The 27,326-nt window shown below is 61.4% G+C and overlaps 12 protein-coding genes and 1 non-coding gene across 13 annotated transcripts; 5 read left to right on the top strand and 8 right to left on the bottom strand.

The window, feature by feature from the left end:
• Positions 1–867: 867 nt before the first annotated feature.
• JDV02_004766 (uncharacterized protein) lies at positions 868–2,002 on the top strand. The gene is made up of 2 exons (XM_047986000.1): positions 868–1,202; positions 1,414–2,002. Exons 1-2 carry the CDS (start codon positions 967–969, stop codon positions 1,694–1,696), a joined length of 519 nt encoding a protein of 172 aa, XP_047841980.1. The 5' UTR covers positions 868–966; the 3' UTR covers positions 1,697–2,002.
• JDV02_004765 (uncharacterized protein) lies at positions 929–3,993 on the bottom strand. The gene has a single exon (XM_047985999.1). The coding sequence runs from the start codon at positions 3,979–3,981 to the stop codon at positions 2,119–2,121; it is 1,863 nt and encodes a 620-aa protein (XP_047841979.1). The 5' UTR covers positions 3,982–3,993; the 3' UTR covers positions 929–2,118.
• A 411-nt stretch (positions 3,994–4,404) lies between these two features.
• On the bottom strand, positions 4,405–6,780 carry HAS1 (RNA helicase). Its single transcript, XM_047985998.1, has 4 exons — positions 6,246–6,780; positions 5,685–6,174; positions 5,247–5,608; positions 4,405–5,188 (listed from the first exon to the last, which is right to left on the bottom strand). Exons 1-4 carry the CDS (start codon positions 6,660–6,662, stop codon positions 4,697–4,699), a joined length of 1,761 nt encoding a protein of 586 aa, XP_047841978.1. The 5' UTR covers positions 6,663–6,780; the 3' UTR covers positions 4,405–4,696.
• A 268-nt stretch (positions 6,781–7,048) lies between these two features.
• JDV02_004763 (Nitronate monooxygenase) lies at positions 7,049–8,930 on the bottom strand. The gene is made up of 2 exons (XM_047985997.1): positions 8,570–8,930; positions 7,049–8,503 (listed from the first exon to the last, which is right to left on the bottom strand). Exon 2 carries the CDS (start codon positions 8,356–8,358, stop codon positions 7,303–7,305), a length of 1,056 nt encoding a protein of 351 aa, XP_047841977.1. The 5' UTR covers positions 8,359–8,503; positions 8,570–8,930; the 3' UTR covers positions 7,049–7,302.
• Positions 8,931–10,110: 1,180 nt separating this feature from the next.
• On the bottom strand, positions 10,111–11,466 carry JDV02_004762 (uncharacterized protein; the record flags this gene model as incomplete). Its single annotated transcript, XM_047985996.1, has 1 exon — positions 10,111–11,466. The coding sequence occupies one exon, from the start codon at positions 11,464–11,466 to the stop codon at positions 10,111–10,113; it is 1,356 nt and encodes a 451-aa protein (XP_047841976.1).
• A 1,052-nt stretch (positions 11,467–12,518) lies between these two features.
• JDV02_004761 lies at positions 12,519–12,591 on the bottom strand. The gene has a single exon. It is a non-coding gene; the product is annotated as a tRNA-Cys (tRNA).
• Positions 12,592–12,986: 395 nt separating this feature from the next.
• Positions 12,987–13,410, bottom strand: JDV02_004760 (uncharacterized protein; the record flags this gene model as incomplete). Its single annotated transcript, XM_047985995.1, has 4 exons — positions 12,987–13,070; positions 13,126–13,256; positions 13,306–13,318; positions 13,399–13,410. 4 exons carry the CDS (start codon positions 13,408–13,410, stop codon positions 12,987–12,989), a joined length of 240 nt encoding a protein of 79 aa, XP_047841975.1.
• A 264-nt stretch (positions 13,411–13,674) lies between these two features.
• Positions 13,675–14,592, top strand: RPL38 (60S ribosomal protein L38). Its single transcript, XM_047985994.1, has 4 exons — positions 13,675–13,875; positions 13,952–13,985; positions 14,120–14,248; positions 14,390–14,592. Exons 1-4 carry the CDS (start codon positions 13,846–13,848, stop codon positions 14,425–14,427), a joined length of 231 nt encoding a protein of 76 aa, XP_047841974.1. The 5' UTR covers positions 13,675–13,845; the 3' UTR covers positions 14,428–14,592.
• JDV02_004758 (uncharacterized protein) lies at positions 14,503–16,143 on the bottom strand. The gene is made up of 3 exons (XM_047985993.1): positions 15,837–16,143; positions 14,603–15,778; positions 14,503–14,531 (listed from the first exon to the last, which is right to left on the bottom strand). The coding sequence occupies exon 2, from the start codon at positions 15,522–15,524 to the stop codon at positions 14,802–14,804; it is 723 nt and encodes a 240-aa protein (XP_047841973.1). The 5' UTR covers positions 15,525–15,778; positions 15,837–16,143; the 3' UTR covers positions 14,503–14,531; positions 14,603–14,801.
• A 2,282-nt stretch (positions 16,144–18,425) lies between these two features.
• On the top strand, positions 18,426–20,669 carry ERG12 (Mevalonate kinase). Its single transcript, XM_047985992.1, has 2 exons — positions 18,426–18,916; positions 18,994–20,669. Exons 1-2 carry the CDS (start codon positions 18,710–18,712, stop codon positions 20,275–20,277), a joined length of 1,491 nt encoding a protein of 496 aa, XP_047841972.1. The 5' UTR covers positions 18,426–18,709; the 3' UTR covers positions 20,278–20,669.
• A 1,245-nt stretch (positions 20,670–21,914) lies between these two features.
• On the top strand, positions 21,915–22,754 carry JDV02_004756 (uncharacterized protein; the record flags this gene model as incomplete). Its single annotated transcript, XM_047985991.1, has 1 exon — positions 21,915–22,754. The coding sequence occupies one exon, from the start codon at positions 21,915–21,917 to the stop codon at positions 22,752–22,754; it is 840 nt and encodes a 279-aa protein (XP_047841971.1).
• A 914-nt stretch (positions 22,755–23,668) lies between these two features.
• Positions 23,669–24,957, top strand: JDV02_004755 (uncharacterized protein). Its single transcript, XM_047985990.1, has one exon. It carries the CDS (start codon positions 23,732–23,734, stop codon positions 24,905–24,907), a length of 1,176 nt encoding a protein of 391 aa, XP_047841970.1. The 5' UTR covers positions 23,669–23,731; the 3' UTR covers positions 24,908–24,957.
• A 148-nt stretch (positions 24,958–25,105) lies between these two features.
• On the bottom strand, positions 25,106–25,438 carry JDV02_004754 (uncharacterized protein; the record flags this gene model as incomplete). The annotated part of the gene is made up of 1 exon (XM_047985989.1): positions 25,106–25,438. One exon carries the CDS (start codon positions 25,436–25,438, stop codon positions 25,106–25,108), a length of 333 nt encoding a protein of 110 aa, XP_047841969.1.
• Positions 25,439–27,326: the final 1,888 nt, after the last annotated feature.

Here is a 27,326-nt window from a genome sequence, read left to right as displayed (position 1 = left end):
CTTGATGATGAGGTATGAGTTGGATACTATATAGAGTCGCTGTTTCTATTGTTCTTGATCTGTTGCGTCTTCAATTCACTAACTGACGTCAAAGGCCGCGGCTCTATATAGCTGGTCGTGATGTTGACGCATAACGGGCAAGCATAACGGTTTCACCACTCCAGCTTCAGCCCCAATGACCCCCCCCCCCCCCTCTCATCGGGCGATGCCGCGCGACGACCATGTTTCTTGCAGCCGCCCGTATTTCGGATAGCAACAGCCACAAGCGATCTCAGTAAAGTTACACGAGATCAAAGACATCGAGCGGTGCATACGCGATGGGGAGACGAGGGGCCCCTTTTCCAAATGCAATGAAATGGCAGGGAGAGGCGCATATAACTGACTTGAGGCGTCCATCAAAGCGCAATCAGATGTTTTCGGCACACGACTCTCACCACCAGAGGGCCCATCAATTGCGGGCGGGTGTCATGTCACGGCCATGCGATGCGCCATTGTGAGACGCCCATGGTGGCGGCATTACACTGCATCTTGGAGACGAACTATCCTCGTCACAAAGCACGACGAACCAGTCGTTGAGCAAGGCCATCCTTGCACTGCTTGCTGCCAGGTACCGCCGCCATGACGGCCACAACGAATGGTTGGTTGGCCGTCCGCGTGGGCGACCTTTGCAAGTGGGTGGGTTGTTGCGTGCACCTAGATCCTAACTTAGATTGGCAACCGCCCCTCCCTCAGCTCTGTGACCCGGGGAGAGAAAACAGCGTCATGCACACATCATCACCACCATACGGGGTATCCGTACATGCAATCGAGATACAAAAAACGCTTCTTCGCCTCAGCTCCCCCTCCGCTTCCATGCATGCCTTGCCTTCGTGTTCATCAATCGGAGCTCACGGCCTACCCATGCTCTTGACACAACTTCATCACCGTCTATTAATTGATTCCCCGCTCGTCTGAATAGCAAAGGCCATGCCCTTCCCTAGAGCATTCAGCGGCAGTTTGCCCCGCGCTGCCGCCGCCGGGCGCCGCACCACGGCCCCACCCGGCGGCCGGCCCGTGCTGTCACCGGCGACGGCGGCGCCGACTGGGCCGCATCCTCACCAGGCTCAGCAGGTCCGCGGCGTAAAGGACGACCTCGGCGGGCCGGGCGGACAGCAGCCCCCGCCGCAGAAGCCCAGCGGGACCGATGCGCTTCGCAGGAACTGGTACGTAGTCCGCAAGTATCCTCGCCTTCTCCTCTCCCGCGTTAGTTTGATGAGAATGATCGCCGCCTCCTCCTCCTCACCGCCAGAGAGCTCTCTACGCAGCACACACGCATACACATGACCATATACAACACCAGATCCCCTTTTCTCACACACACAAGAAAGTCCCTTACTCTCTAACACACACGCAACTAACACTGCCCCAAAAAAGGGTCCCCTTCGGAGGCGCCGCCCTCCTCCTCCTCGGCGCCTACGCCTACCTCACCGGCGGCGGCCCCACCGACAAGCCCTCCGGCATGCCCGCCCTGCCGCCCGAGACGGAGACGGCCGTGGGCGTCGGCGGCGTCGGCGGCGTCGGCAGGGAGGTCAGCCCCGCCGCGGTGGAGGAGGCCGCCGGCAGGCTGGCCAAGAGGCTCGAGGACAAGGAGTCGGCGACGCTGGCGCGGCTGAGCGGCCGCAGGAAGTCTGAGTTTGGGTCTTTTCGGTCTGAGTGAGTGAGTGAGTGAGTGCGTGAGGGGGGCGGGGTGGTGGTGGTGGTGATGGTAATGGTTGGGAAAAGGGTATAAGTGAGGGTGGAAAGGAAACGAAAGCAGAGAAGGAGGACGAGGGACGAGGACAAGGAAGGTTTGATGTGAAAGAAAAGAAACTGGTCGCATCTTTGGGCGTTTTTTCCATATCAGCCTCGGTCGCTGACTGCTTTTGCTCTTTGTACATGACGTCTGGTGGTGACGGTCGTTAACACGACGGCTATCCTGCAGACAAGCAAAGGGCGTCTTGATCTTGTGACCGACAGTGACCCGACACACCGCGGCCCGTTCTTTCCCTACTCTGCCCCATCCATCGACATGTTGACACGCTCGCTATGTCAAGATTTCCAATACCATGAGCGCTGCTTTATACTCTTCCACAGCACGTTCTACTCCTTCTTCTCCCCCACCGGCTCTTGCTCGCTCCTCTGCCCCTCGCCCGCCGTCGCCTGCGTCGGCGCCTTTACCTTGTTAATGTCGCCATCATGCCCTTTCCCCTCCTCATTCCCCTTCTCCCCCTCCTTTTCCTCCTTCCTCTTCGCCTCCGTCTTCGTGTCCTTCTTCGTCGTCTTCGTCTTCTCGCCCTTCTGCAGCAGGTACTCGGCGCCCACCGCCGCGGCCGCGAAGCCGTACAGCCCGCGCAGCGGCCACACGCCCTTGACCCGGGCCTTGGCGCGCGTCCGCCAGGTGGCGTTGACGGCCGCCTCCTCGGCGTCGACGTCGACGCGCACCTTGTCGTACACGCTCGGCAGGTAGCCCGCGCCGTAGCGCTCGCGCAGCGCGTCGTACGAGCCGCGGTCGTAGTGCGCCCAGAACTCCTCCTCGGTGTAGTAGGCGTGCGCGTAGAGCCACTTCTTGCCGCCGAGCTCGTGCACCTTTTGCTCGAGGGCGCGGTTCTGGCGCACGACGGAGCGGCGATGCTCGATGCCACCGCCTCCCCAGCGCTGCGTGGCTTTGGTGCCGCCGCCACTGCTCAGAGGCCCCCAGACGCCAAAGTTCATGAGGTCGGCCGCGCGCGCCGGGTCGGCGAATTCGGCGTGCAGGCCGTGGGCGGCCGAGTCGCCGCCCTCGCGGCGGACGCGCAGGGGGCACAGCCAGAGCGGGTAGATGGCGAGGGCGCCGTCGAGCCACTCCTGGAACTCGGCGGCGCGGTCGTACGGCACGCCCACGTCCTGGACCATGTAGTAGTCGCCGAGGCCGCTCTTGTGCAGCGCGCGGTACATGACGCGCGCGTGCATGTAGCGGTCCAGCAGGAAGCGCGTCGCGCGGTTGAAGGGCGTGAGGAAGTAGCGGAAGGCGTAGCGGGCGACCCAGAAGCCGCCGCGGTCGTAGCGGAAGAGGTAGTCTTGGAGCGGGATGGTGTCGACGACGACGACGGCAGTTTCTGGCGGCGGCGACTGCTGCTGCTGCTGCTTCTGCTGCTCCTTTTCCTTCTTGCGGAGCGTCTCGAGCACGACGCGCGCGCGGATATAAAACCACGGGTCGTGCCGGCGCGTGAACCGCCGAATCTTGGTCGTACCGCCATCCTCCTCGCGATGCACCTCGTCGGTGAGGCGTCCCACGCACACGACCGTCTCGTCCGCATTGAACGCGATGCCATCCACGTAGTCGACATCCTCCCGCGCGCACGCCTCACCCATGACGCGCACCGTCTCGGCCGCGCCGCCGCGAGCCAGCGAGTACGTCAAGCGAACATACCTGCACGCGGGGCGCAGCTCGACCTCGAGCAGCGTCACGACGCCGAGGGTGCCAAACGCCGAGGCCGCGCCCCAGAACAGGTCCTGCCGCTCCGTCTTGCTGGCGCGCGCGACGGTGCCGTCGGGCGTCACCATCTCGATGGAGCGCACCGTCGCGTCAAAGGCGCCGTGGCGAAAGGAGCTGCTCTCGCCGGACGTGCCGGAGAAGCCGCCCCCGACGGTGATGCCGGGCAGCTCCATGACGACGGGGGGGACGAGCCCGTGCGGGAGCGTGGCGGCGACGAGCGCGTCCATGGGCACGTTGGGCTCGACGAGGGCGGTGCGCGTTGCGGTGTCGACGCGCAGCACCCGGTCGAGCCGGCTCGTGTCGATGGTGTTGTCGGCGCGACGGGGGGAGTGCCGCGTGCTGTTGGTCGAGCCGTGGTAGATGCGGAAGGCCTTTTGCTGCGCGTGGAAGGACTGGACCTGCGCGGCGATGCGCGCGACGGCTGCGTTGTGCGCGTCCATCATGGCGCCGCCGTCGCTGCTGCTGGTGCTGTTGTCGCTGCCGCTCATGGCGGTGGTGGTGGTGGTGGTGGTGGTAATGGATTATCGTCGTGGTCGGCGTCCCCCCTTCCTACTACTCCTCCTCCTTCAGCGCTCCTCTCCGTCGCCTGTCGTCGCCTTCTCAGTCAATTGAAGCGCGCTACAAAGAAGCAATTGCCACGGTGAGAGCACGGGGCGGCGCGGTTAAATGTACGAATACGCAGCAAAGCGATGAGAGAGGTTGTCTGCAGAAAAAGCTGGCCAAGCGAAATACGCTCACGGCTGGATGGATGCATGGATGGACGCGCGGAGGTTCCGCGTGCTCCGCCACCAGACCAGACCCCTCGTCGTCGCCCGCCCAGCCCGCCGCCTCAAAGTCACAATAGTAGTAGTACTACAATTTACTGCCTTTGCGCTCTCAGCATTCTGTCATTCATCCACGATTCGATCAACCATCGCAAGACGCTCAATTGGCTCATCGCGCGTCACGTCGACTTCAGACTCCTATCATACCGTTGCTCAGGCCATATATATTGTAAATTGCTTTTGAGCCCCCAGCAAATGCCACAACGCCCAAGTAGAATCAAGTCCCAGCCATCAGCCGCACAAAACACGCATGTATGCATCTACCATTGTCCGCGGCGCGCACATCTACAAGGCGGCGGACCCGGGATATCCATCAACCGAGACCAGACATCCTCGACCACACATCTCGTCCCTCCCCTCGTCACATCGCCTCGCTCGCTCACCTCCGCCCGCCCCTCGTGGCCTGGCGAGGCTGGCTCCCGTACGACCTCCTGCCCTGCACCCTGTCCCGGCTCATCGACTGCCCCAGAGTAATGTCCACGCGCGGCGGCGTCGTGAAGCCGAAGCTCTTGGCCACCTTGGCCAGGTCCAGCTTGTTGACGTCGTAGACGGACCGCAGGCTGTGGCTGGCGTACGCGTGCAGGTACGACTTGAACGCCTCCTTGGCGCTCTGCTGCAGGTAGTAGTTTTTGCCAATCAGCTTCTCCAGCTGCGACTGCACGTTGAGGATCTTCTTGGTCGGAAAGTCAAACTCCACCACCGGCACCCGCGCCGCCTTGAGGTGCGACAGGAATCCGACCTCGTTGGGCTGCAGGAACATGAGGCTGCGGCCCTTGCCGTCGGCGCCTCGCGCCGTTCGTCCGACGCGGTGGATATAGTCGCGCGTGTTGTCCGGCGGGTCGAACTGCACGATGAAGTCGACAGCCGGAATCTGCTGCTAGTCAGCTGACAGCCCCGACATGAGATATGTCAAGGGTCGATGTGCTTACGTCGAGACCACGGGCGGCCACGTCTGTGCAAATCAAGACGCCGTGCGACGCGTTGCTAAACTCGAAAAAGGTGTTTGTGCGCTTCTGCTGCTTCTGCTTGCCGTGCAGGTCCAGCACGGGGCAGTCGATGTAGTTGAGCAGCTCGGCGTAGTATTTGACCGAGTTGCAGCTGCTGAAGAAGACAATCACCTTTTTCTTCTTGGCCTGCATCCGCTGCAAGAAGGAGAAGAGGAGGATGAAGCGCTTGTCGGCCTCGCACAGCACGTAGCCTTGCTCGAGGCCCTCGACGGTGCTGTACTGCTTCTCCTCGTCCACGTTGATGTACAGGGGGCCGGGTCGCAGCGAGATCCTCGCAAGGTCCTCTGTTCAATATATCAGCACTTGGCTCTCCCGTCCATGTGATTTGGTATTTTATTCTTTTCGTGTGTTTGCACATACCAACTTTGGTCGTCTGCGTGGCCGAAAACAGCATCGTCTGACGGTCGTCGTTCTTGAGGACCTTGACAATCTGCCGAATCTCGTCCTCGAAACCGACTTCCAATATCCGGTCGGCCTCGTCGATGACGAGGGACTTGAGGTTCTTAAAAACGAACGGGGTATTGAGGAGGTGGTCGAGGAGGCGGCCGGGCGTGGCGATGAGCAGGTTGACGCCCTTGGACAGCTTCTCCGCCTCGGCCTTGCGGTTGGCGCCGCCGATGACGATGCCGTACGTCTGCGAGTGGTGCTTCATGAGCTCGCGGGCGACGCCAAAAATTTGCAGCGCGAGCTCGCGGGTCGGGGAGACGACGATGACGCCCGTGCCGTTGCGCGGCTTGAACCGCAGGGCGCTGAGGATCTCGATGGCGGGGATCAGGAAGGCGAGCGTCTTGCCGGAGCCCGTCTTGGCCGCGCCGAGCACGTCCTTGCCGGCGAGCAGAGGAGGAATGGCCTGTGAAGGAAGAAGAGCAGAGTCAGCGAACGCAGCCGGGGAGCGACTGCGAAGGAGACGGGGAGACCTACGCTGCGCTGAATGGTGGTCATCTTGGTGAACCCCATTTCGCCAATCGCCTTCATCGTCTTGTCGGAGAGTTTCAACTCGTCAAAGGTCTGAGAGTCGTTGGGGAGAGGCACCAGCGGGGTCGCAACTGCGGGAACGACGCCATCGTTCTTGAGGTCGCTGCCTTCCTCCTCGTCGGACGCCTCCGACCCGTCCTCGTCGTCTTTGCTGCTGTCGGCAGCCTCGGCGCTGTCGTCTTCCTCCTCTTCTTCATCCTCATCTTCCTCCTCTTCCTCATCCTCGGGCTCCTCCTCGGGCTCGGGCTTCTTGGACGGAGGCGCCTTCAGCTTCTTCGACTTCTTGGTGGCCGCGGCGGCGGCGTCGGCGGCAGCGTCCACGCCATTGCGCTTGCGCTTCTTGGTGGCGGCGAGGTCTCCCATGTTGTGCGTGCGCTAAATCTCGGTCGGCCGTTGAATCGCTGGGTGCGAGGATGCTGGTTCGCAGGCGCAGACAAGGTGATGAGGAAAAAAGTCGGCAGTGGTCCAAGTCACCGGCGATAGCGAACTGGCGGATAAGAAAAAAAAAGTTCCCACGCGGGCGCCTCAGAGGATGGAGATGCGCTGGCCCCCACATTAATTGTTCTGGTGCGGGTGGGACGCCACGGTGCTGGTCCGTGCGTCCAGGGTCCCTCATCCATACGGATAAAACACCATCATCGTCATCACAGGATTTCACCACCGACGCTGGGTTTCTTGTCGGCACATGCAAAAGGGCATATTAAGCTTGCACCACCCTTATACATGAGATAAAATATGATCAATGTCATTCATCATCTTCTTCGGCCCTATAACTGCCTTAAGTGGTTGCCAATTTGCCCACCTTGTTCACTACCAAATGCCACCGCAAACAATATAACTTCGGAACTGGATATTTATATTCAAACACACGCGCAGATGACGGCCGGCCTGCCCCTCCAATACCTCGTCTTGCCATGTACTTTTTACAGGTCTGCCCACCAACTCTGCTGACTCTTGATGCTCCCCTTCCTGCTCCCCACAGCTTGCTCTCGTCTCCTCCTCATCACAACTTGCTCTTGTTTGTCAGGTACGTATATCCCTGCTTGAGCGTGTCGACTGCCTCGGCCACCATCTCGTCGACAATCTCACGCGCGGGCTGGATCTTTGTGATGGAGCCGGCGACCTGGCCCATGATGTGGGGCAGGTCAATGTCATCGGCGCCCTTCTCCAAGTCGTGCTCGATGGGGACGATGCCCTTGTCGCAGAGCTCGCGGATGAGCTCGGGCGTGTCGTGCCAGCGGCGGATGTAGTCATTGGGGCGGAGGCGGATGGGCCGCCCGCTGAGGACGAGGCTGCGCTCCGTCTCGCCGTGGCCGCACTCGACGACGGCCTGCTTGTGCTCGTTGCTGCAGTTGGCCTCGGCCGAGGCGACGAAGCGGGTGCCCACCCAGACGCCTGTCGCGCCCTGCATGAGCGAGCTGGCGAGCCCGCGCCCGTTGTGGATGCCGCCGGCGGCCAGCACCAGCGCCGTCGAGCCCTTGAGCATGGGAGGCTTATACCGGCGCGCCACGTCGACGACGGCCGGGATGAGGACCGAGTTGGCCACGTCGCCCGTGTGGCCGCCGCCCTCGGTGCCCTGCGCGCAGACCATGTCGACGCCCGCGTCGAGCGCCTTGACGGCGTGCTTGGGGTGGCCGACCATGTTCATGACGAGGATGCCGTGCTTGTGCAGGCGCTCGGTGACGGGCTTGGGGCACACGCCGACGGCGCACACGAAGAGCCGTGCGCCGCTCTCAATGGTGATGTCGATGAGCTCGTCGAGCTTGCCGCCCGTGTAGTCGTGGTTGGTCTTGCGCGCGTTGCCGCCAATCTGCGGTAGGGCCAGATCCACGCCGAACGGCAGGTCCGGACTCTTGAGGTTCTCTTTGAGCTCCGCCACGATCTCGCGCAGCTGGTCGGGAGTGTACTGGAACCCGCCGATGACGCCGAGCCCGCCCGCGTTGGACACGGCCGCCGCGAGCTCGCCGCCCGACGTGCGCGCCATGCCGGCGAGCACGACCGGGTGCCTGATGCCCATAAGCCGCGTGAAGGGCGTCGAGATGGGGCCGGAGGGTGCCATGTTTGCGGAAGGCTTGGGTACTTTGCTTTTGCTTTGCCGAGGACCAAGGGGGTTTGGTTGGTGGTGGTGGTGGTGACTGGTCGGGGTAAAGTGAGATGAGTCGACGATGCTTTGCACGCGATCTGGCTAGAGGTTTCGACTGTATCTTGTAATTCTTGTCAGAGAGGGCCGAGGGCAGTCAGTTGATCGATAAGATGCAGGAACCACTTACATGTAAACTCAGGTTGCACAAAGATCAAGAGCCGACGGAAGGGGGAATATGTGGGAGGAAGGGGAACAGCTGCGCGCGGCGGCGATCATATGGAGTTTAAAGTCGTGTTGGTAGCCCGCCCTCTCCGCTCACAAGCAGGTCTGTGGTCCGGGCACGAGCTTGTGCTAAAAGCGCGCGAGACTGAGCCCGTTTTGCATAGGTCGCTCACCAGTGAGCGGAGGCGAACGGGGGGGACGGGATGACTAGCAATCCGCCCGTAGGTTGGTAGGTTTATAGGACGACCCGATACGACGAGCCGCCGCCGCCGCCGCCACCCACTGGAGACGCACGTCAGGGGATTGGTACTAGTACTAAGTAAACAACGGCCTGAGGGCTTGCAGCCTGAGGTGGCGGCTCCGGGCAAGCATCCATCCATGGATGGATCCAGGGCAGTCGGCCTGGGGCGCCGCCGCCCAGAGTGCGGGGAACCGAGGCTTGCCTCGGCAGGTCGGCGCGCTATTGAGTGCCCGCTGCCCGCCCCGCGCACGGCCATGGATGGACATGGTTCATGCCGCGGAAGCCAGACCGGCTGCTGAGCCCACTGATGAGGCACTGAGGCGGGCACAGGTACTTGCCGCACCTCAAACCCCAACCCCAACCCCCCCAACGGCAGCCATGGATCCCCCAACCCACCTCACTCATCAAGCATATCCAGCCCTGGTAGAGGGCTCCTCAAAGCATTCCGTCCACGATCAGCACCCAAGTTCATTACCTTAATATATCGAGCCTCCGTGGGAGGACAGTCGGCGCCGGCACCACCTCCACATAGGTACGAATATACGATATAGGTACGAATATACGATGTAGCCTGTCGTGCAAGTTATCCGGGGATCTGGGCTGCAACACCTCCCAACGCCTGCGTGGCGCGCACACGACCGTGACGAGGGTGCATCTCCTATTCGGATGTAATAGTATGTCCGTCCGTGCTGCCTGGCCAACAGAATCGCGGCATGTACTCAAGTGGCGTTCCCCACGGGTTGGTTGTTCCGTATTATTGTGGCAGTCAATGGGCATAGATCCCCGTTCGTTGCGGGCATGGATCGCATCTATCTAGTACTACCAACAGCTGCTCCGTAAGCAGCCTCGCAGCACAGACATGTCAAGAGCTTGCATACATAGACGGACAGTCAAAAAGCAATCGAGGGCTTGGCGGCCGGGCACACACGGGCAAGGAGCAGCGCCGTCCGCAGCGGGAGCAGCAACAGCAGGGGCAAGAAGGGGAAATCACAGCAATCGCACGCCTCTGGACCAGCGATCCAATATTCATCAACTCGTCTCTTCATCATTGCCGCACCCGCACGCAAAACAGCCCACCGTGGTGTCACTCACGTCGGCGGCGTCTTCGTGCCACCTGCCGCACCACGTGTCACCGACGTGCCCTTCGTCGTTGAACAAGCAAGCAGAGCGCGTAGCCATGCACATCGAATGCTGCACGAGGGCAGCCACAAAGTAATACACCTTTGAATGAGAAAGTGAAACGCTCCCGCCTCGAGGCCCGCCCCTCACCCAAAGTTAGGCAGACGCGCGGCATGAAAGTCCAGCTCCCGTGTACCTTTCGTCTCTCCACCTTGCCGCCGTCCGACACCATCTCCTGCTGGTGTAGGGGGGTCATCCTCCGGTTTCCTGTGCCCCCGGTCTCCCGAGCCTTGCCCGTTGGTGTCCTGCTCGTGTGCAATAGGCTCGGACTCGGGGCCGGGGTCAAAGCCTCCTTCGGAGGAGCTCGCATTTGTTCCGGACCTAGGATGGGTTCCGGCGTCGTTCCCCAGCCCCATCCGAGCCGCCAGTTGCGTTGCCGCTTCCTTTCTTCTCGCCACCTCCTCTTCTTCTTCCTGCCGCAGCAGCTCTTCTTCCCGCTCCAGGTCTTCCAGAGACAGTACGCGCTCGGCGTCGGGCGTGGCGGGCAGGGATCTCATGGTGCGGTCCAGCTCGGGTGACTCGCCCGACATGCTGGAGCCCAGCGTGGTCCTCGACACCGTCCTCGTCGCGAGCCCATTTGCTGGCCGCTTGCCCTTGCTGCTACGCGTCCGTGACGTCTTGCCACTGCTCCTGTCGTCCTTTCGTATCATGTCGTAGGTCACTTCGTCGTCTAGGGGGACGGCGTCTTCGTCGCCTTCGCCGTCGCTCGGGAACAGGTCGCCGCGGGAGCGGTATGAATCAGATGTGTCCCCGGAGCCCGTCGTCCCGCTACGCTGGCGCATTACGCGTAGCGGGGGATCATTCGAGTCAGTGTCCGGCCCCAGTAGGGGCTCCGTCTCTGCGAGCCCATGCCCCTGATCGTGCTTCCCGGGATGCTCCTGCAGGTCGGCGGCGCTCGGCTTGTACCGCAGGGTGCCGCCCATCTTCCACGGCAGCTTGCTGAGGAAGCCGATGGGCTGGGTGCTAGGGATGATGGTCGGGTCCGGCTCGCTCGACTTCCTCCGGGGCCCTCTGGTGCCGTAGCTCATGCCCCGTTTCCTACGCGGTTGCTCGGCTGTTTCGCCGCCAGCGTGCTTGCGCGCGCTCCCGGTGCCCGCGAGGAGGCGGTCCCAGTCCTCGCCGCCCCAGCTGCCGAGCAGGCCTCCGCCCCCGCCACCAGCGCCGTTCTCCTCCTCGTACCAGTCGTCGTAGAAGTCGAAGCTGTACTCGGCCACACCATGCGCTCGTTCGCGTTCGCGCCGCCGGCGCAGTCGCTCATCGGGGTCGCCGAGGCATACCGTCGTGCACTGCTCGATGGAGTCGGCGATGGAGCCGAAGCAAGGGTTGATGTAGTTGTGCTGGAAGGACCAGATGCCGGCGGCGGCGTTCTCCGTCACGGCCTCGGCGTCGTGAGCGATTTGGTTCCATCGCTGCCGGAGCCGAGGGTCCTCGAGGAACGCCATGATGGATGGCGGTTGGTGGTGGCCGTCACGCCAGTCCGGGCGATGATGCTCGCGGCGGTCATGTATGGCGACGGGAGACGTCGCAGTGCGATTGAGTCGTTGACGGGGATCCCGTCTGCGTCAGACACCGAAGCCAGCGCTGCATGAGACCGCAGGCGCGCGCGGGCGGGCGGGCGTGGCAGGCGGCTGCGATAATCAAGGCGCGGAGACGGGAATGATTGAATGAATGGGCGATGTAGTGTCGAGGCGGCTGCGCCTGATCAGATCAGATCAGTACGTGGAGGGTGTCGCACCGCTGCCGTCCGCCGTCAGCGGCACGTGCGATGAATGGATCAATCCGGCTAGGACCGCCCCGATGTTGATGAATTGATGGTCAGTCAGCCCCAGTCTTCAGGGCCCCGGATCCCTACCTCTGCTGACGACGGGATCGATACAGAAACAGTAGTGTCGCTATGCGCACGGGCAGCAGGGGCGAAATAGGGCTGTTCTAGGGGACACGGAAGAGTGCAGAAGCGCAGAGATGTAGGTTTCCTGTTGACGGGCGCTGCATGCATCGTCCAGGAGAGCGATGCAGCCACTACCTTAATACCTAGTTAATATGTACAAAGTACGAAGCAAGAGGCACAGCAAGCAGCAGACAATGGGCGGCCCAACCAAACCTTGGGTTATGCAATAAAACAAGCTACAAAGCCAACGTCAGGACGGCCGACGCCATTCAGCGTCAAAGGATTGAGGGATCACCCAACCCGGCGCTGCCATTGACCATTGCCGTGCGCGCCTGAAGCCCTCGCTCCTTCCACCGGGTAGTACCTAAGTTACTTCGCAGAGCAAGTGCAACGTGGGGTCCGTACCTTCTTCGTAGAAGCACCAGTGCAGCGCCCGACGCCCTCGCGCGCCGATGCAAAAATAACAACGAATAGAAGTCTCTCCCTCAAGGCCGCTTATGTGTATGCACAAAGTGCGTGCGTACAGTCAAAGGGCGACGGGGCGGGAAGAGAGCCCAGACCAGGTCCAGAGGACGAGGCAGAAAACGCAAAAAAAGAAAGTTGGTAAGCTCGAGGCCGGATTCGAACCAGCGACTTTAAGATCTGCAATCTCACACGCTAACCGCTGCGTCACTCGAGCTTGGTAAGCGCTAAATTATTTTGTGTTATAGTCCTTCCCGTCTTCCCCACACTGACTCCCTGGCCCCGCTACCCACGGGCTCCACCAAGCAAAAGCCAGCTGTTTTCCGCGACACGCAGCGGCGTTGCGCTTGAGGCTAGGATGCTCCCGCTGCCCATGCCTGGACTGACGTTGCGGTAGGATGCCCGGGGCCAAGCGACTTGCAGACTCTGTGTAGTGGGCATGCCGCCTGACTGTTCATTGCCTGCTTCGGGGCGTCGAGGCTTGATTTGTACGAAGTAGTCACGGGCCCGAGCGGACATGGCCAAGGTGCTCCGTTACTTAGCAGTCCCATTGCTCAAGAAAATGTACTCTCAGATCATGCAACCAACAGAGCCCGTAGATCCAAGTGCTCATTACCTCCTCGGTGCCCTCATGTTGGCCAAAACTCGTGCCAGAAGCTCCTCTCTTGTGTCGTCCTTGTGCGGGAATAGGTTACGCTGCAGAGGTCGTCAGTGCGACCCGACTTCGTCTTCAGCGTGAAAATAAACGTACTGCTGCCAGCCACCGTCTCATCTCCTCTCGTGTCCAGGTCTCCGGGTCTCCTTTTGGATCCGGCTCCCGTGGGAACATGTCACCTCCCCATATTGTCCAAGCTGCGGCGGCGGCGATGACTCCACCAAAAGCTGAGTTATGTCAACAGATGCATGTGACGCATTCATCAACGACGCCTACCTAGAACCATGTTCTACATCGGAGCAATGGAAAATATTAGCACAGAGATCCTCCACCTTGGTCTACTGGAATTCTGAACCCGAATCAGCGTACCTTGGACTTCATGGCGTGATCCATTGCAGTAGGCATATTGTACAGGGTAGCCGTGTGGCGGTGCGTGGCCCCGTCTCCTGTGAGCGGTTTACGGCTTGGATGTGATGAAGCAAGCGAGTATGAGGCAATTCGTCGTACCGGTCGACTGTTTATATACTAGTCTTACTGTTCGACGTACGTATACACTTCACATGAAAGGTGTTCCGTCGGCGTTGGCACGCCGTTGAGGACACGCCACAGTGACGCGGCGACTCATCCTGCCTTCGCTGGTGGACACACCGCTTGTGGCTTGTCGACCGCCGCCCCAGCCACAGAACGTGGCCCGTGCGCCCCGCCCCGCGAAAAGCTGGCGCACACAAAACGAAAATCCCAAAATCTCTCCCAAATCGCAACTCCCGCTGCTTCAAGACCCTGTCCCCCCAACAGTCCCGTCGAACCACCGCCAAAATGCCTAAGGAGGTCGCTGATATCAAGAAGGTAAGGGCTTACGATTTCTGCCACGGTGCAGAATTATACCATTGCGGATGAGGTACTGACATTGCTGCGCGCCCAGTTCATCGAGATCTGCCGTCGGAAGGACGCTTCCTGTAGGTTTTGGCCGAGCGAAAGAAACCCCATTCACGCCCCCCCCAGCGAGCCCCCGAATCCGCGATTGCGCCGACGACAGTGCGAAATATGAACAAGTACGAGCAGTGTCTAACGATTATTTTCTCCCCCACAGCCGCGCGGATCAAGAAGAACAAGAAGGCCAACAACGTCAAGTTCAAGGTCCGCTGCCAGAAGCACCTGTACACCCTGGTGCTCAAGGACACCGAGAAGGCCGAGAAGTTGAAGCAGAGCCTGCCTCCCAGTATGTGCGGCCCTTTTTTCTCCATTCCCTCCGACCCGCCTCTTGTTCTCAATTGAAAGCGACGACTACGACGACGACGACGACGACAGGGGCAGTCCGAGCGCTTCGAGGAACGTTTGATTGCTAACGAATGCTGGGCAGACCTGCACATCGCCGACGTCTCCGCCAAGAAGAACTAGAGGAACCGACGACATGCGGTAGCAGCGGGCGGAAAATAGGCGGGAGGGTGATTTGGGGCGTGGGAGGAAAAACCAAACATGCACGAATAGGCGTCTCGGGATACCTTGCATTTCATGTTCTCAGAACGCGCTCTCGAATAGAGTTGAAAAGAACGATTTTGAGGCACATACATACACACGCAACGGGACGAAAACGCCAGCTCTACTCCCTCCACCTCCGGTCTGCGCAGGATATCATCGAAGACAAGCACCGCCGACTGTGACCCCGTGAAAGAAACCAAAGCGCCCCCTCGACCTCGCTCCTAACAAACCCAGCAGCATTGATGATCCCAGCGTTCCCTGCCGCTCACGTGCCCGGCCGGCCGCCCACCACCCTACACGACGTGCGTGAAGCGGCGACGGATAATGTCGTCGGTGAAGCTCATGAGCGGCTCGAGTCGTTCGTTGGGGACTTCGTCGCTCCAGAAGACGACCAGGTCCTCGTTGTCGCCCGACTTCTCGATCCGCCAGCCACCCCAGACCTTGGGCTCCGCGCCGGGCGCCGGGCGCGACTGGTCCTCGAGGCGGCGGTAGGCGTCCTCCAGGGCGTCGCGCTTGGCCGGGTCGACGCTGAGGCGGCAGACGTTGAAGCTGCGCTGGTTCTCAAAGGGCCTGCGCATCTGCCTGCTGCGCGCGGCGGTGTTTTTGTGACAGCCACTGCCGTCGCTACCGTCACCAGCAGCAGCGGCACCACCACGACCATCACCATCACCATCACCAGCACCGGCACCGGCGGCGTCCATGTGGAACATGAGGACCGAGTCGCAGCCCGGGCGGATGTACTGGGAGAGCTTGCCGTTGCAGTCCTGGTTCTCGCGACTCTGGATCCACTCGCCGTGCGCCTCGGGCGAGTCCCAGGGGGCGGTGATGAGCAGCGAGGGGGGGTCGGCCTCCTCGACGTACATGCTGCTGAGGTTGGCGTTGGGCTCGAGGTGGCACGGCTTGTTCTCGTGTATCCACTCGTCCTGCAGCTCCTGCACCTCCATGAGGGTCTCGAGGAACTCGAGCTGGTCGTGGCCGCCCCTCAGCTTGAGGATGGCGAGCTCCGTGACGGGCATCGCGGCGGCGGCGGGGGCAGCCAACGGGATTAGTAGCTGGTCCTCAGAGTGGTTTCGACCGATCGAATCTGAGATGCGGAACGCGGACGCGGACGCGTGGGGATGAGGAAAACACGCGAGCGAGATCGTGGATATAGGTAGGGATGATGAGAGTTGAGGTTATGCGCGGGCCAACGTCAATTGACCATTGGCTTTAGTATTGCTTGCACGATGAGGCACCAGGCGATGGCGCCGTAGTTATAGCTACTAATCCACTACCGTAGGCAACGTTGGAATGACGTCGTAACCCACGCGCGGAAGGGGGGGGCCTGCCTCCAGTGCCTTGCCTCCTCACTCTTGCCTACCTTAGTACCTAGGTAGGGGGACAATTGCCTCTGAGCCTCCGGGGCTGCGTAGGTACACACATACCTGTCGGCTCACACCCGACGACGCCCGGCGGCAGAAGGAGCAGCGGTGGATCGCCGCCGTCAACGCCGCCGCCGCCGTCGCCGCCGCCAGGCAAACCGGATGGCACAAGAAAGAGAGGGCGCCAGCCAGCCAGCCAGCCAGGCTCAAACTTGGTCGTGGTGCCATTTGCCAGCTCAGTCGGTTTTGACTTTTCTAGCCCCAGCGGCGGACATGGAAACGCTTGCACTACGGCGGAGGGCCAACGAGGGTGGCGTCCTCTTTTTCTCTTTCCAGGCGTCCCGCGTCACGCAACCACCTGTGGAAAAGGCAGCTGTCAAAAGCCCACCCATCATCTGCCACCACCAGCCGCATCGCGCTCTTGGGCCATCATGGGCTGGCACGCTTCCACCCGACTTGACCTGGGAGGGCGGCGGGGCCTCTTCAGCTGGGGCTGGTTGCTGCTCGAGAATAGGTTCCAGGCGAAATACGATCATGGCCGGTTGCTTGATTGCGCGCAGTGCCCATGTGTGTGTGTGTGTGTGTGTGTGTGTTCAGTGACGGGCGGGCGGACGGACGGCCCGGTGCTGCCTCCTTCCTTGATGCTCTGGAACGTGGGCCATTATCAGTCGAGGAGGGATCAACTTCCCCGCATCCTCACAAAATGGGGGAGGCTTGGCCACAGGACGAGTCGGGCACTACGTACCCAAGTTATACCTGTTTGTCGCCCACCCCCTCCCCCCCTCTCTCTCTCCCTCTGCTCGGGTCGCCCATTCATGCGTGCATTGTCAAACGACCGGGTGAATGTGTGCCTGGCCCCTGCTGGATCGGCGACATCAAGCCTCCCGGGTCCAAGAAGTTCGTCCATGGCGGGGAAAGATTGGGGTATGCGGTGCTTGCTGCTCGTGAACCGGGCCCGAGTTGGGCCGTCGGCGGGTCACCGTCGCCAGACATGGTTTGCCATGCATGCATGGCACCCAGTCCCACGATGCCACGGTGGGTAGAGGTAGGGATGTGGACCTACGGCAGTGACGGTAGAGTGTCCGTGATGACTGCTCAAGGTATCGCTACTCTGCAATGCACAGAGTGCCTACTGAATGAAGGGGCAGACGGTGGTACAGTGGCAGCGGGGCGGCCGTTGGGCTGAATGGGAGCAGAGTTTCGCAGGACGAACGAGGCTGTGCCGTTTGCGTATACAGACTTGGCTGGCACAATATACATACGGCTCTTTAACAACGTAAGCTTGCAGACTGCCAAGAGCGAAAACCTGTCAAGGGCCTCCTGATGTGGAATGTCGTCCATGTGTGCCTGCCCTCTTGACTACGACAGCCATCGCGCCGACGGGGGTCGATGCCTGCTTAGGCTGCGTAGGCCTCGCGATGGCGGGCCGGTACAGTTGCATCCGTCCCTGGACGTCGGCGCTGACGATCAGGAGAAGGAAAAAAAAAAGATCGGAGAACGAACTTGGGCTAGCGTTGCCGAGATGGCCGTTGCCAGGCGGTGGTTGGCGGTGGTGTGGCAGGCAGAATGATGCATGGGATGGGGTCGGAAGAGGTGATGACAAGAGTGGGTAGCACTCAAGTCCGTGGACGTCTGACATGTTGTACCGTACAGGGATATCATTGGGTTTGTAGGACTGAGGAAGTGACACACGCTGGCGCATCGAAGCATTGATTTGTCCGCCAGATATCGTTGCGAAACCAGTTGTCCGATGCAGGGAATCAGCTTACTTGCACGCACTCAGTACCTACCTAGTAGGGCAGAAGGCAGGTAGGAATACTGTAGTTACTAGCTAATCGTTCGGGGTCGAGACCCGACAGAGGATCCGATACAGTTTCCGACACTAGGCAAAGCCACACACACACACGCACTTCACTATCCACCACCCACCAGAGACACCCCCCCAATCGAACGCCTGCAATTACAAACTGCTAGGTACTAACGTTAGTTAGCCGGATGCCCTGCCGAGTCCGACGCGATGCCTCGAGGTTGAACGAGCGACTGCCCGGGACAAGGTCGGATGTGCTGCACAAGACATGACATGGGCTGCTGGCGTTGGTCTCTAATAACTACGTATGTGCCTACTTTGTATGCATCGCCTGTGTCTGTTGCCTGTTGTTGGTGGTGACGAGTGCGGGGGCCAAGGAAGGACAAAAGAAAGGAAGGAGACAGCGCATAAAGAGTACCCAGTGAGGAAAGTTTCCTACCTGTATGGGTGTTCCCCGTCACCTTACCTATGCGGGTCGGTGCCACTGGATTGGCCTGGCCAGGGTCCCCTTTTGGGGGCGCCTGTGCCTGGGGGGCGGGCGGCCCTGCATAGGCTGGAAGGTCTGGAAGGTGCATTGCAGGTGGTGAGGTTGTAGTCAGCCCAGCTTGTCAGCGGAGGCGAGCTAGGTAATAAAGAGGTGGTGTGGCTCTGCTGCAGTAGCGAACCGCCCCATGGCCCCCCCCCCTGGCACTGCCCCCCCCGTTTATTATCATCACTTTTGACTTTGGCACGTCCGTCCATTTTGCCCACCTCGATAGGACTACGCGGCCCCCTCCTGGCTTCCATTCTATATCCCCATTGCCCGTGCACGACGACCACGAGCGACGATTGCGGTCACAACGACGACAAAGACGGACGGACGGACGACGACGTGAACAACGACCAGCGACGACCGCTCCAAGACTGCGACCTCCTTGTGCGACCACGCCTCACTCGCGAACCGGCACCCAGACTCGACACATCATCACACACCCGACTCGAGTCGCATTAACTGCGCGAGTGCCCGTCCGTCGTCCCCATCACCGGGTGCTGAATGTCCGTCACGGACCCCGACATGCTCAACGGCGCCGCCGACGCTCGCGGTTCCAGCAATGGGACGTCCTATGTGAACGGCAACGGGCCCCTTTCCCATCGCCTCAAGATGGACCGCAAGCAGTCGAGCCCCATGGCACCGCCCTTCATGGTGTCTGCGCCGGGCAAGGTCATTGTCTTTGGCGAGCACTCAGTCGTACACGGCAAGGTGAGCTGCCGCGAGGCCACGAAGCGGGCGACGGCCCGGCCTCCTTCCTTACTGACGGACGCCCTCTTCCCCTCTAGACCGCCATTGCCGCCGCCATCTCCCTCCGCTCCTATCTCCACGTCACGACCCTCTCCAAGTCGAAGCGGACGGTCTCGCTGCGGTTCCCCGACATCGACCTCATCCACACGTGGAACATTGACGACCTGCCCTGGAATGTCTTCCAGAGCCCCTCCAAGAAGAAGTCGTACTACTCCCTCGTCACCGAGCTCGACCCCGAACTCGTCTCCGTCTTGCAGCCGCACATTGACGTCGTGGGCACCGACCAGCCCGACGAGACGCGCAAAGTCCAGCGCAACTCGGCCTTTGCCTTCCTCTACCTCTTCCTCTCGCTCGCATCGCCGGCCTTTCCCGGGTGCCTGTACACGCTTCGATCCACCATACCAGTCAGCGCCGGCCTCGGCAGCAGCGCGTCTGTGTCCGTCTGCCTGTCCGTCGCACTGCTCATCCAGCTGCGGACACTGTCTGGGCCGCACCCCGACCAGCCGCACGAGGAGGCACGGCTGCAGGTTGAGCGCATCAACAGGTGGGCCTTTGTCGCCGAGATGTGCATCCACGGCAACCCCTCGGGCGTGGACAACACCGTGGCCACCCAGGGCAAGGCCGTCGTCTTCCGCCGCACAGACTACACCGGGCCGCCGTCGGTGCGCCCGCTGTGGGACTTTCCGGAGCTCTCCCTCCTGCTGGTGGACACTCGGCAGCCCAAGTCGACCGAGCACGAGGTCGCAAAGGTCGCCAAGCTCAAGGACACGCACCCCAAGCTGGTGGGGACCATCTTGGACGCCATGGACAAGCTCACCGGGAGCGCGGCCGAGCTCATCGAGCACGAAGACTTTGATGAGGAGGAGGAAGAGTCGCTGCGGAGGGTGGGCGAGCTGATGACCATCAATCACGGCTTGTTGGTTTCACTGGGCGTGTCGCATCCGCGCCTCGAGAGGGTGAGGGAGCTCGTCGACCACCAGGGCATCGGCTGGACCAAGCTCACGGGTGCCGGCGGTGGTGGGTGCTCCATCACCCTCATGCGACCGGGCGTGTCCAAGGAGAAGCTGCGCAAGCTTGAGCAGCAGCTGGAGGACGAAAACTACCAAAGGTTCGAGACGATCCTGGGCGGCGACGGTGTCGGCGTGCTCTGGCCGGCGGTACTCAAGAACGGCACCGAGGAGGACCAAGAGGGTGGCATGGAGATTGACGTGGAAAAGTTCCTCAACGCCGAGGGGACTAAGGGCGTCGAGAGCCTGGTCGGCGTGCATGGCGACGGCGGCGAGCGCGAGGGCTGGAAGTTTTGGCGCGTCGAGAACCGGTAATCTTGGACGCGCTGCCGCTGTACGATACCCAAGTCGGACCACACTCCCCACCGCCGCCCCCCCACCATCATAATCATCCGTCTTGGAAGGGGAGAGATGGCTTGCGGAGGCAAAGGTGTCAGGGTCACTAATATGATAGGATGACGTCGAGAATCTACATCACTAGAGGGTCTACGGTGCTACGAAGCATTGCTCACTCAATTTTTTGGTATATATCATCATTCTACTGTTGCGAGACTGATGACTCCTGCGTTGGTGATGCGAGCGTGGCGCCTAGGAGGAGGCCAGACTGCTGACCGCCCGCAACTGGCGGCGGGTGACTGACGTTGTGTAGTCCCGGTGCAGTCAGTCTCCGGTGGGATATTGTGGTTGCCCCGGGCGAGCCGCCGCGCACAGTTTTGCGTTCTGTCCTTTGTGCCGTGAATACAGGCAGACATCTTGCTAATCAGTCCCTGGCGTTGCCCCGTCACGCGTGCGAGCAGCGGCACCAGCTGGCGGGCAGCTGTACGTTTGTGTTCAGTCCGCAAGCCTGCCTGCCCGCCCGCCTAGCCGTGACTGTACACGTGTGTGTGCGGGTGTGTTTATGAGGGCTCGTCGTGGAGTGGCCAGCATGTTGTTCACCTCCTCTCCCACCTCGTCTTGTGTCGTCTTGTCGCTGCTGATTCTTCCGTTTGTTCTTTGACTCCCACTCTCTCCTACTCGCACTTTCTCATCGCGAAACGCACGCCAACGCACCGCATCATCGTTGACATTGTCTCCACTGTCGTTATTTCTGAAACCATCAGAGCGGGCGGGTTGGTAGGCGTACCTGTGAATCAGCGCGTTAAGCGTGCTTTCTTCGCGTGTGCGTGTGCGTGTGCGAAGAGGACATCGTGAAGCGTTCTGACCTCGTTCCCTCGCTCGCTCGCTCCCCACTACATATTCACGAGCTCTTCTTCTTCTTCTTCCTCTTCTTTCCTCTCTGTCCGTCACTCACGCTACGCCCTCCCCGTACTTATTCGCCTTTGAGCATTACTCACGCTTCGTCTTGGAAGAGAGATAGAGAAAGAGAGAGAGACAGCTTCCCCTTTTTCTGCTGGTTTGCGGCGCGCCGCCTTGTTGTCCGAGGAAGAAGTGGGATTGAACACAGAGTCTGCTGTGGCGACGAGACGGCTGCGTACCTAATATCTGCGAAAACGCCCCTTGGCACCGACACCGACAAAAAGCAAGCTCCCTGTCCAGACTACGGCGTGAATAGAGGAGGCTTACTTCTCTAGTTGAGAGTGGGTGACTGAGCGTGCGTGCGAGTGGCACATGTAGCGGTACAGGCAACTGACATTCGCTAGGGCTTTGGGGAAAAAAAGGTCACCGCGACTGTCTGGCGTACTCGTCCACGGAACGGAGGCGAGGCGAGTCGCTCCTGCTCCCCGGCGACGAGAGCAAGTACCTACCTACGCAGTTTACTCGACCGAGTTTTGGGGCGGCCCGCGCTCCGAGCAGCACACGGCGGACTGAAGTGAGTGGCACACACCGTTTGTTTGACGCTGCGAGAGAGGGGAAACGGAGAGAAAACAAGAAGAAGAAAAACGAAGAAGGAGACCCCGATCGCAGTCATGAGTGGTCCAAGGCAGGGGCTGACATTCTTGGCCTGCAGCCAGATGGCTCAGCGCAACTACCATCGGGCCCTGGCGTGCCTCCGCTGCCGCGGCAACCTCGCGGACCTTGCTTCGGCGGCGCTCAACCCGTGCACGAAGCAGTACGTGTTCCCGTGCGGGCACATCCTCTGTCAGCGGTGCTTCGACACGGCCCGGCCCTTCACGGAGGCGTCCCTCTGCAACCGCTGCAACTCGTGCATCTGGCGGCGCAGCGCCGCGGAGGTGCCCGGCCCGATTCCCGAGGGCGAGTGCGCGCACCAGGTGGCCTTCTCGGCGGTGGCGGCGGGCGGCGCGGAGAAGCCGCCGATCCCGCCGGGCGTGTTCAAGCTCGGGTGCGAGACGGTGGGCAAGGCATGCGGGCGGTGCGTGGCGGAGCGGCTGCTGCGGCGGCTCACGGCGGAGGCGAGAGGGCTGGGGGTGCCCGGGACGGAGTGCGCGGTGGCGTGCCTGGGGACGGGCATGGACGCGCTGCACGGGTGGGTGGCGCCCGAGATGACCATTGAGGAGTTCGGCGCGGGGGGGGCGGCGCCGCTGGCGATGCCGGAGCTGCGACGTCTGGCCGAGGAGAGGATGCCGGAGCTGGTGGCCGGGCTCAGCGGCCTGCGGGCGGAGCGCGGGTGGCGGCCGCAGCTGCTGATGCAGGGCGTGGTGTTTCGCGTGCCGTACGCGGGCGTGGAGCTGCCGAGCGCGACTGGGGGCGCGGAGGGTGAGGGTGAGGGTGAGGGTGAGGAGGAGCCGCTGGACGTGGAGGCGTGGCTCAACAATCCCGACGGAGACGCGACGGACCACCTGATGGACTTTTTGGGCGAGCCGGACGACATGATTGACTTTGCGTTTGACTAGACGGGCGGGCGAGTGATGACACACCCCCAGGTGTCCGTGGTTGGCGTTGAAATCTGGGACGAAGAGGGGTTCGTCGTCGATGACGAGGCCGGCGATGAGGTTGACGATGGGGTCGATGATGTCGACGAGGAAGACGAAGACGAAGGGGACGGGCGACACGAAAGAAGCACGGTTTGCGATGGGCGCAGACAGAAAGACGCAGGAGAGACTTGACGACGGTTGGACAGACGTCGTTTGTATAGAAGGGATCGCATGGCACGACACGGTACGGCATGGTATGGCGTTGAGGTGCATTTCTCTGGGCGGTTGCAGAGGACGCCCGTACTAATGAAGTATGCGCGGGACCTGTATACTGTAGAGTAGTAAGAGTACTACGTTGGCAAATTTCGAGATACACCTACCATGCCACTCGGGGGGCTGTGCGGTTCGATGAGGTGAGTGCGGCCTCGACATATAGTAGGGGCACTTCGTAGTTAGTAGTTGGACGCATCTGATCTGACAGGCGACGAAGTCGGAGAGGTGGTGTCGAGTTGCAGGGTCCATGCATGCATGCAGGTACTTCGTAGGTGGTGGTGGGTTCCATTCACGCCGGCCAGTCGGCAGTTGACGATCGGGCCGCTTTCACTGTGGGTGGGGGTAACTTCCATAGCAGTAAGGCACAGGCGCCCGTCCGCTGAAGGGACCGCCCCTGGACCACACCTCATTCAGGGGTCCAGGCCCGGTGCCCATGCTCCGCAAATCAACAGCTGCACAGAACATCCAAATCCATCCATTGGATCCCAGCGCTGTGGTCGATGGCCGCCGGGGCTGGGCTGCATGGATGGCGACGCGTCTCGTTTTACGCATGGACGCGTCTGGGCCACCACGTCTGCGTCTTCCACTCTACGCGAGACCAGACCTAACCCGAGGCTGATCCACGACGAGCACAAGCACAACCGCCACCAACACGACGAGCACAACCAGCACAACCACCCAGCATGCCGCTCATCATGAACGCCGAGCTCGACAAGCTCGACGGGCTCGCGCCGCGTGCCTGCGAGCTGTGCCGCAGCCGGTCCGCCGACGTGATGCGCTGCGCCGCGTGCCAGGCCGTCTACTACTGCGGGCGGGCGTGCCAGGCGGCGGACCGCGAGGAGCACCGCATCCCCTGCAGGGTCATCAGGAAGGCGCGCGCGCACTACGAGGCCGAGTACGTCAAGCTGCGCGACATGCCCGGCGACATGCTCACGCCCGAGCGCATGTTCGACACCGAGGTCGGCAACTTCTGGTCCATACTCGAGACGCGGCCCTACATGCGCGCCCGCTACGGCCTCGTCGACGCCCTGCTGCTCAGCTACGGCACCCCCGGCGGGCCCGCCGACGTCGTCCAGACCTGCCTCGACCACCTGCTCGACATGCTGCGCCTGAGCCGCTCCGACGGCATGGGCGTGCGCCAGGTCGTCCCGGGCCTGCTGATCCGCCTCGGCCGCGACCAGGACGCCTACGACTTTGTCCGCTGGCATACCACCACCGCGGCCAAGAGTCGGGAGGACGACCGCGACTTGAACCATAACGACGACGAAAACGACGACGACGAGGACGCGAGCCGCACCACCCTTCATGGCATCAAGGACGCCGGCGCCGACGTGCTCGAGGAGCCGCTCGACAGTTGGGTCAACGGCAAAGGCTGGATGCCCCTGAGCCACGTCGTCGCCGTGACGCTCGTCAAGGTCCGCGTCCTGCTCGACCTGCGGGCCATCCGGAACGCGAGCCTGGCGCTGCGCGGCGCCGTGCCCGCCGAGATTGTCGACCTGATCCGCGGCCAGCTTGTAGGCAGTGGCGGCGGCGGCATCGTGGGCGGCGCGCGGCAGCGCGAGCTGCTGCTGGCGGGGCCCGAGGAGACGGCGCGGCTGGCGCGGCGGCTGCGCGGACACGTGAACAGGCTGTACGCGGCCGTCGACCGGTACAACCCGCACTTTTGGGACATCTTGGTGAACAAGCCGGACGCGGGCGTGCTGGAGCGGCCGAGCGGGCCGTACGGGCAGCGGACGCGCGACGAGGCGCTGCTCGTGGTCGGGTACAACTTTGCGTCGTGGTACGAGACGCCCGGCGCCGTCGACGTGCTGCGGAGCCTGGCCAAGAAGAAGGCGGCGGGCGGCGGCTTCGTCGGCTAACAAAACAAAGCGATGCGCCAATGTCTCTGTGTGTGTGTGTGTGTGTGTGTGTGTGTGTGTGTTTGTCAAAAATGAGCGCGTTTTATGGGGTGCTCTTTTGACCCCAGACCCCCCCCTTGTTGTTGGCGTTGGCGTCTTGGGAACCCCTTGGCCGATGATGCCAAGGCGGGTGTGTATTGATTATGACTCCCGCCGTGACTAATAATTGCTGTCGCGCGGCGCATGAAAAGCGGGCTCACGAATATTGATGCTGATGATGACACGATGAATGACAACCGCTTCTTTTGTCCCCTTGTGAATGGACGGCGGTGTGCTACTGTACTGTGTCGTTGGACTGAACATGGCGCCCATGATCCGGCGCGTGCCACTAACATGAGATGATGTTGTGCCCTCGGCGCTACGCGGGACCCGGGCCCTAAAGAAAAATGGCCACTGCCATGGGAGTTCAAAAATTAAAAACCACGCGATGGCACCGACAGAGCGATCCGTATACGGCTTTCCGCGCTGTCCTTGCGGGTCGTTCCGTGCCATTTGTCGGCGCCCAGGCACCGGGAGGATGGGCCCGTGGTTCGGGATGCAGTTTCCCGTTCAACACGAGTGCTGCGGCTGGTGCTGAAAGAAGGAGGAGAAGAATTAGTAGAGGACGAGCCACGATGGTGATAAGAAAGTTATCCACATCCTGCTCCATCCGGCCGTCGCCATCAGGGTGGTTGGTGGCCCGCCGCCCCGTTCTCGGCACCCGGACGCCGGGCGGCACCATCCATTGCGGTTCGGTGGCGCCGGACGTTGCCCGCGGTCGCCCGCTCGCTTCCGCCGCGTGAAGAAGAGGACGCGACAGTGTGTGAGTACGTACATGCCTGGGTGGGAAGGTGGGTGGAGGGGAGGGGAGGGGAGGGAACGTATGACTTGGTGCGGCGACTGTTCGCAGACATGCGGCGGCGGTGGCGGGTCTTTTGTTAGGGGGGAGGAAGAGTCCTGGGGACGATGGGAGTCCCGGGGATGGAGAAAATGATGGGGAGGAACGGTGGGATGGGGCCGCCCGCATGGTGGTGGTGGTGCTGCGGGAGAGACTTTTGCACCGACGCAGCGGTCGCGACAGCGGTAGCGGTAGCGGGTGGTGGTTGGTGGCTGTCACTAATGAGCCGTGCGATGCGGGATGCGGATGCTTGGGCAACATCCGAGCACTGCCACAATTCGGGTAGGGAGGAAGGGGGAGGATATAATGAGGGAGAAAATAAAAATTCCCGCTCAGAGTACAGTACGTACGTACGTACATCACACGCCCGGTTAGCATGCCGGGGGCGATGCAACATCACGACGTCGAGCGGGCGTCGCAGGGACCCCCATCACCATAGTCAGTGAGGCGGTCGGTAGGTTAGGTAGTTGCCTGGGCGGTATGACGCGATGGGAGAAAAAGCGCAGAGCAGCGCGCGGGTGGACATGATGGGGCGTCGCGGCTAACAGTAAAGGGGGGGGGGGGGGGAAGGGGGGGGTGAAAACTTATATATGTGCTGCTTCGTGGTGCTGTATGTACGTATTCACTTATATACTAAGCTGGGTGCGTCTCGTGCGGTCGGCACGGACATGTGATGATGATGATGATGATGATGGTGATACATGCGTTTGTAGAAGGCATGTTTATCAGGTACCAAGTGTATTGTACGTACAGTATACGTACGTACACTTGATTGCATGAGAATCTCGGCATCAGCCGAGAAAGAGAACGAGGGACAAGCCACCACGCCCCCCCTTTTCTCCCCCGACATACAGTATGTCCCCGGAGGAGGCCTGCTCATCCATCAGCCAGGTACCTAGGCAGCCCAGCCTGGCTGGCGATCTGCGGTTGCAGTCGCAGTCGCAGTTGCAGTGTGTGTGCGTGCCGGGCGCCAGCCAACACCGAAACGACTACCGCCGCTGCTGCTGCTGACTTGTTGCGGCATTTGCGGGACGAGGCGGGCGCGCAGATGCGGATCGAGGGAGGCTGTGCTTTTGAGTCAAACCACGGGCCAAGGTTTTTGTTCCCCTCCCATCCTCCCCCCCCCGGCTGCCTTGGGCCTTGGGCCTTGGGTGTGGTTGTACGTACCTGTTTTGCCTTTGGGGACAGACGGGGCGAGAGACATCAGGTCATGGAACTTGTTGGCTTGGCCCCCCCGTCCCCCCCACCCTTGGCGAGATCCGGCGCCGGCGGTGATGTGGTTGTGGCCGTGGTTGTGGTGGATTGCGATGGTGGTGGTGGTTGTGGGACCGCGGGAACGAGAGAGACAAACTCCCGCCAAGGGGCCCTTATGCCCGGTTAACACGCATGGACACATGCCTTGGAGACATGTACATAGCCCCCATCCTCGTGTCAATGTCTTGCCATGTTGCCATTTCTCTGATAGAGTCTTGCACCACCTTAAACTCTTCTTCTTTTTTATTC

The sequence above is a fragment of the Purpureocillium takamizusanense genome, chromosome 4, assembly GCF_022605165.1.
Source record: "Purpureocillium takamizusanense chromosome 4, complete sequence".
NCBI lineage: Eukaryota > Fungi > Ascomycota > Sordariomycetes > Hypocreales > Ophiocordycipitaceae > Purpureocillium > Purpureocillium takamizusanense.
Note: the sequence above shows the minus strand (reverse complement) of the source record. Positions and strands in the feature narration are given on the sequence as shown.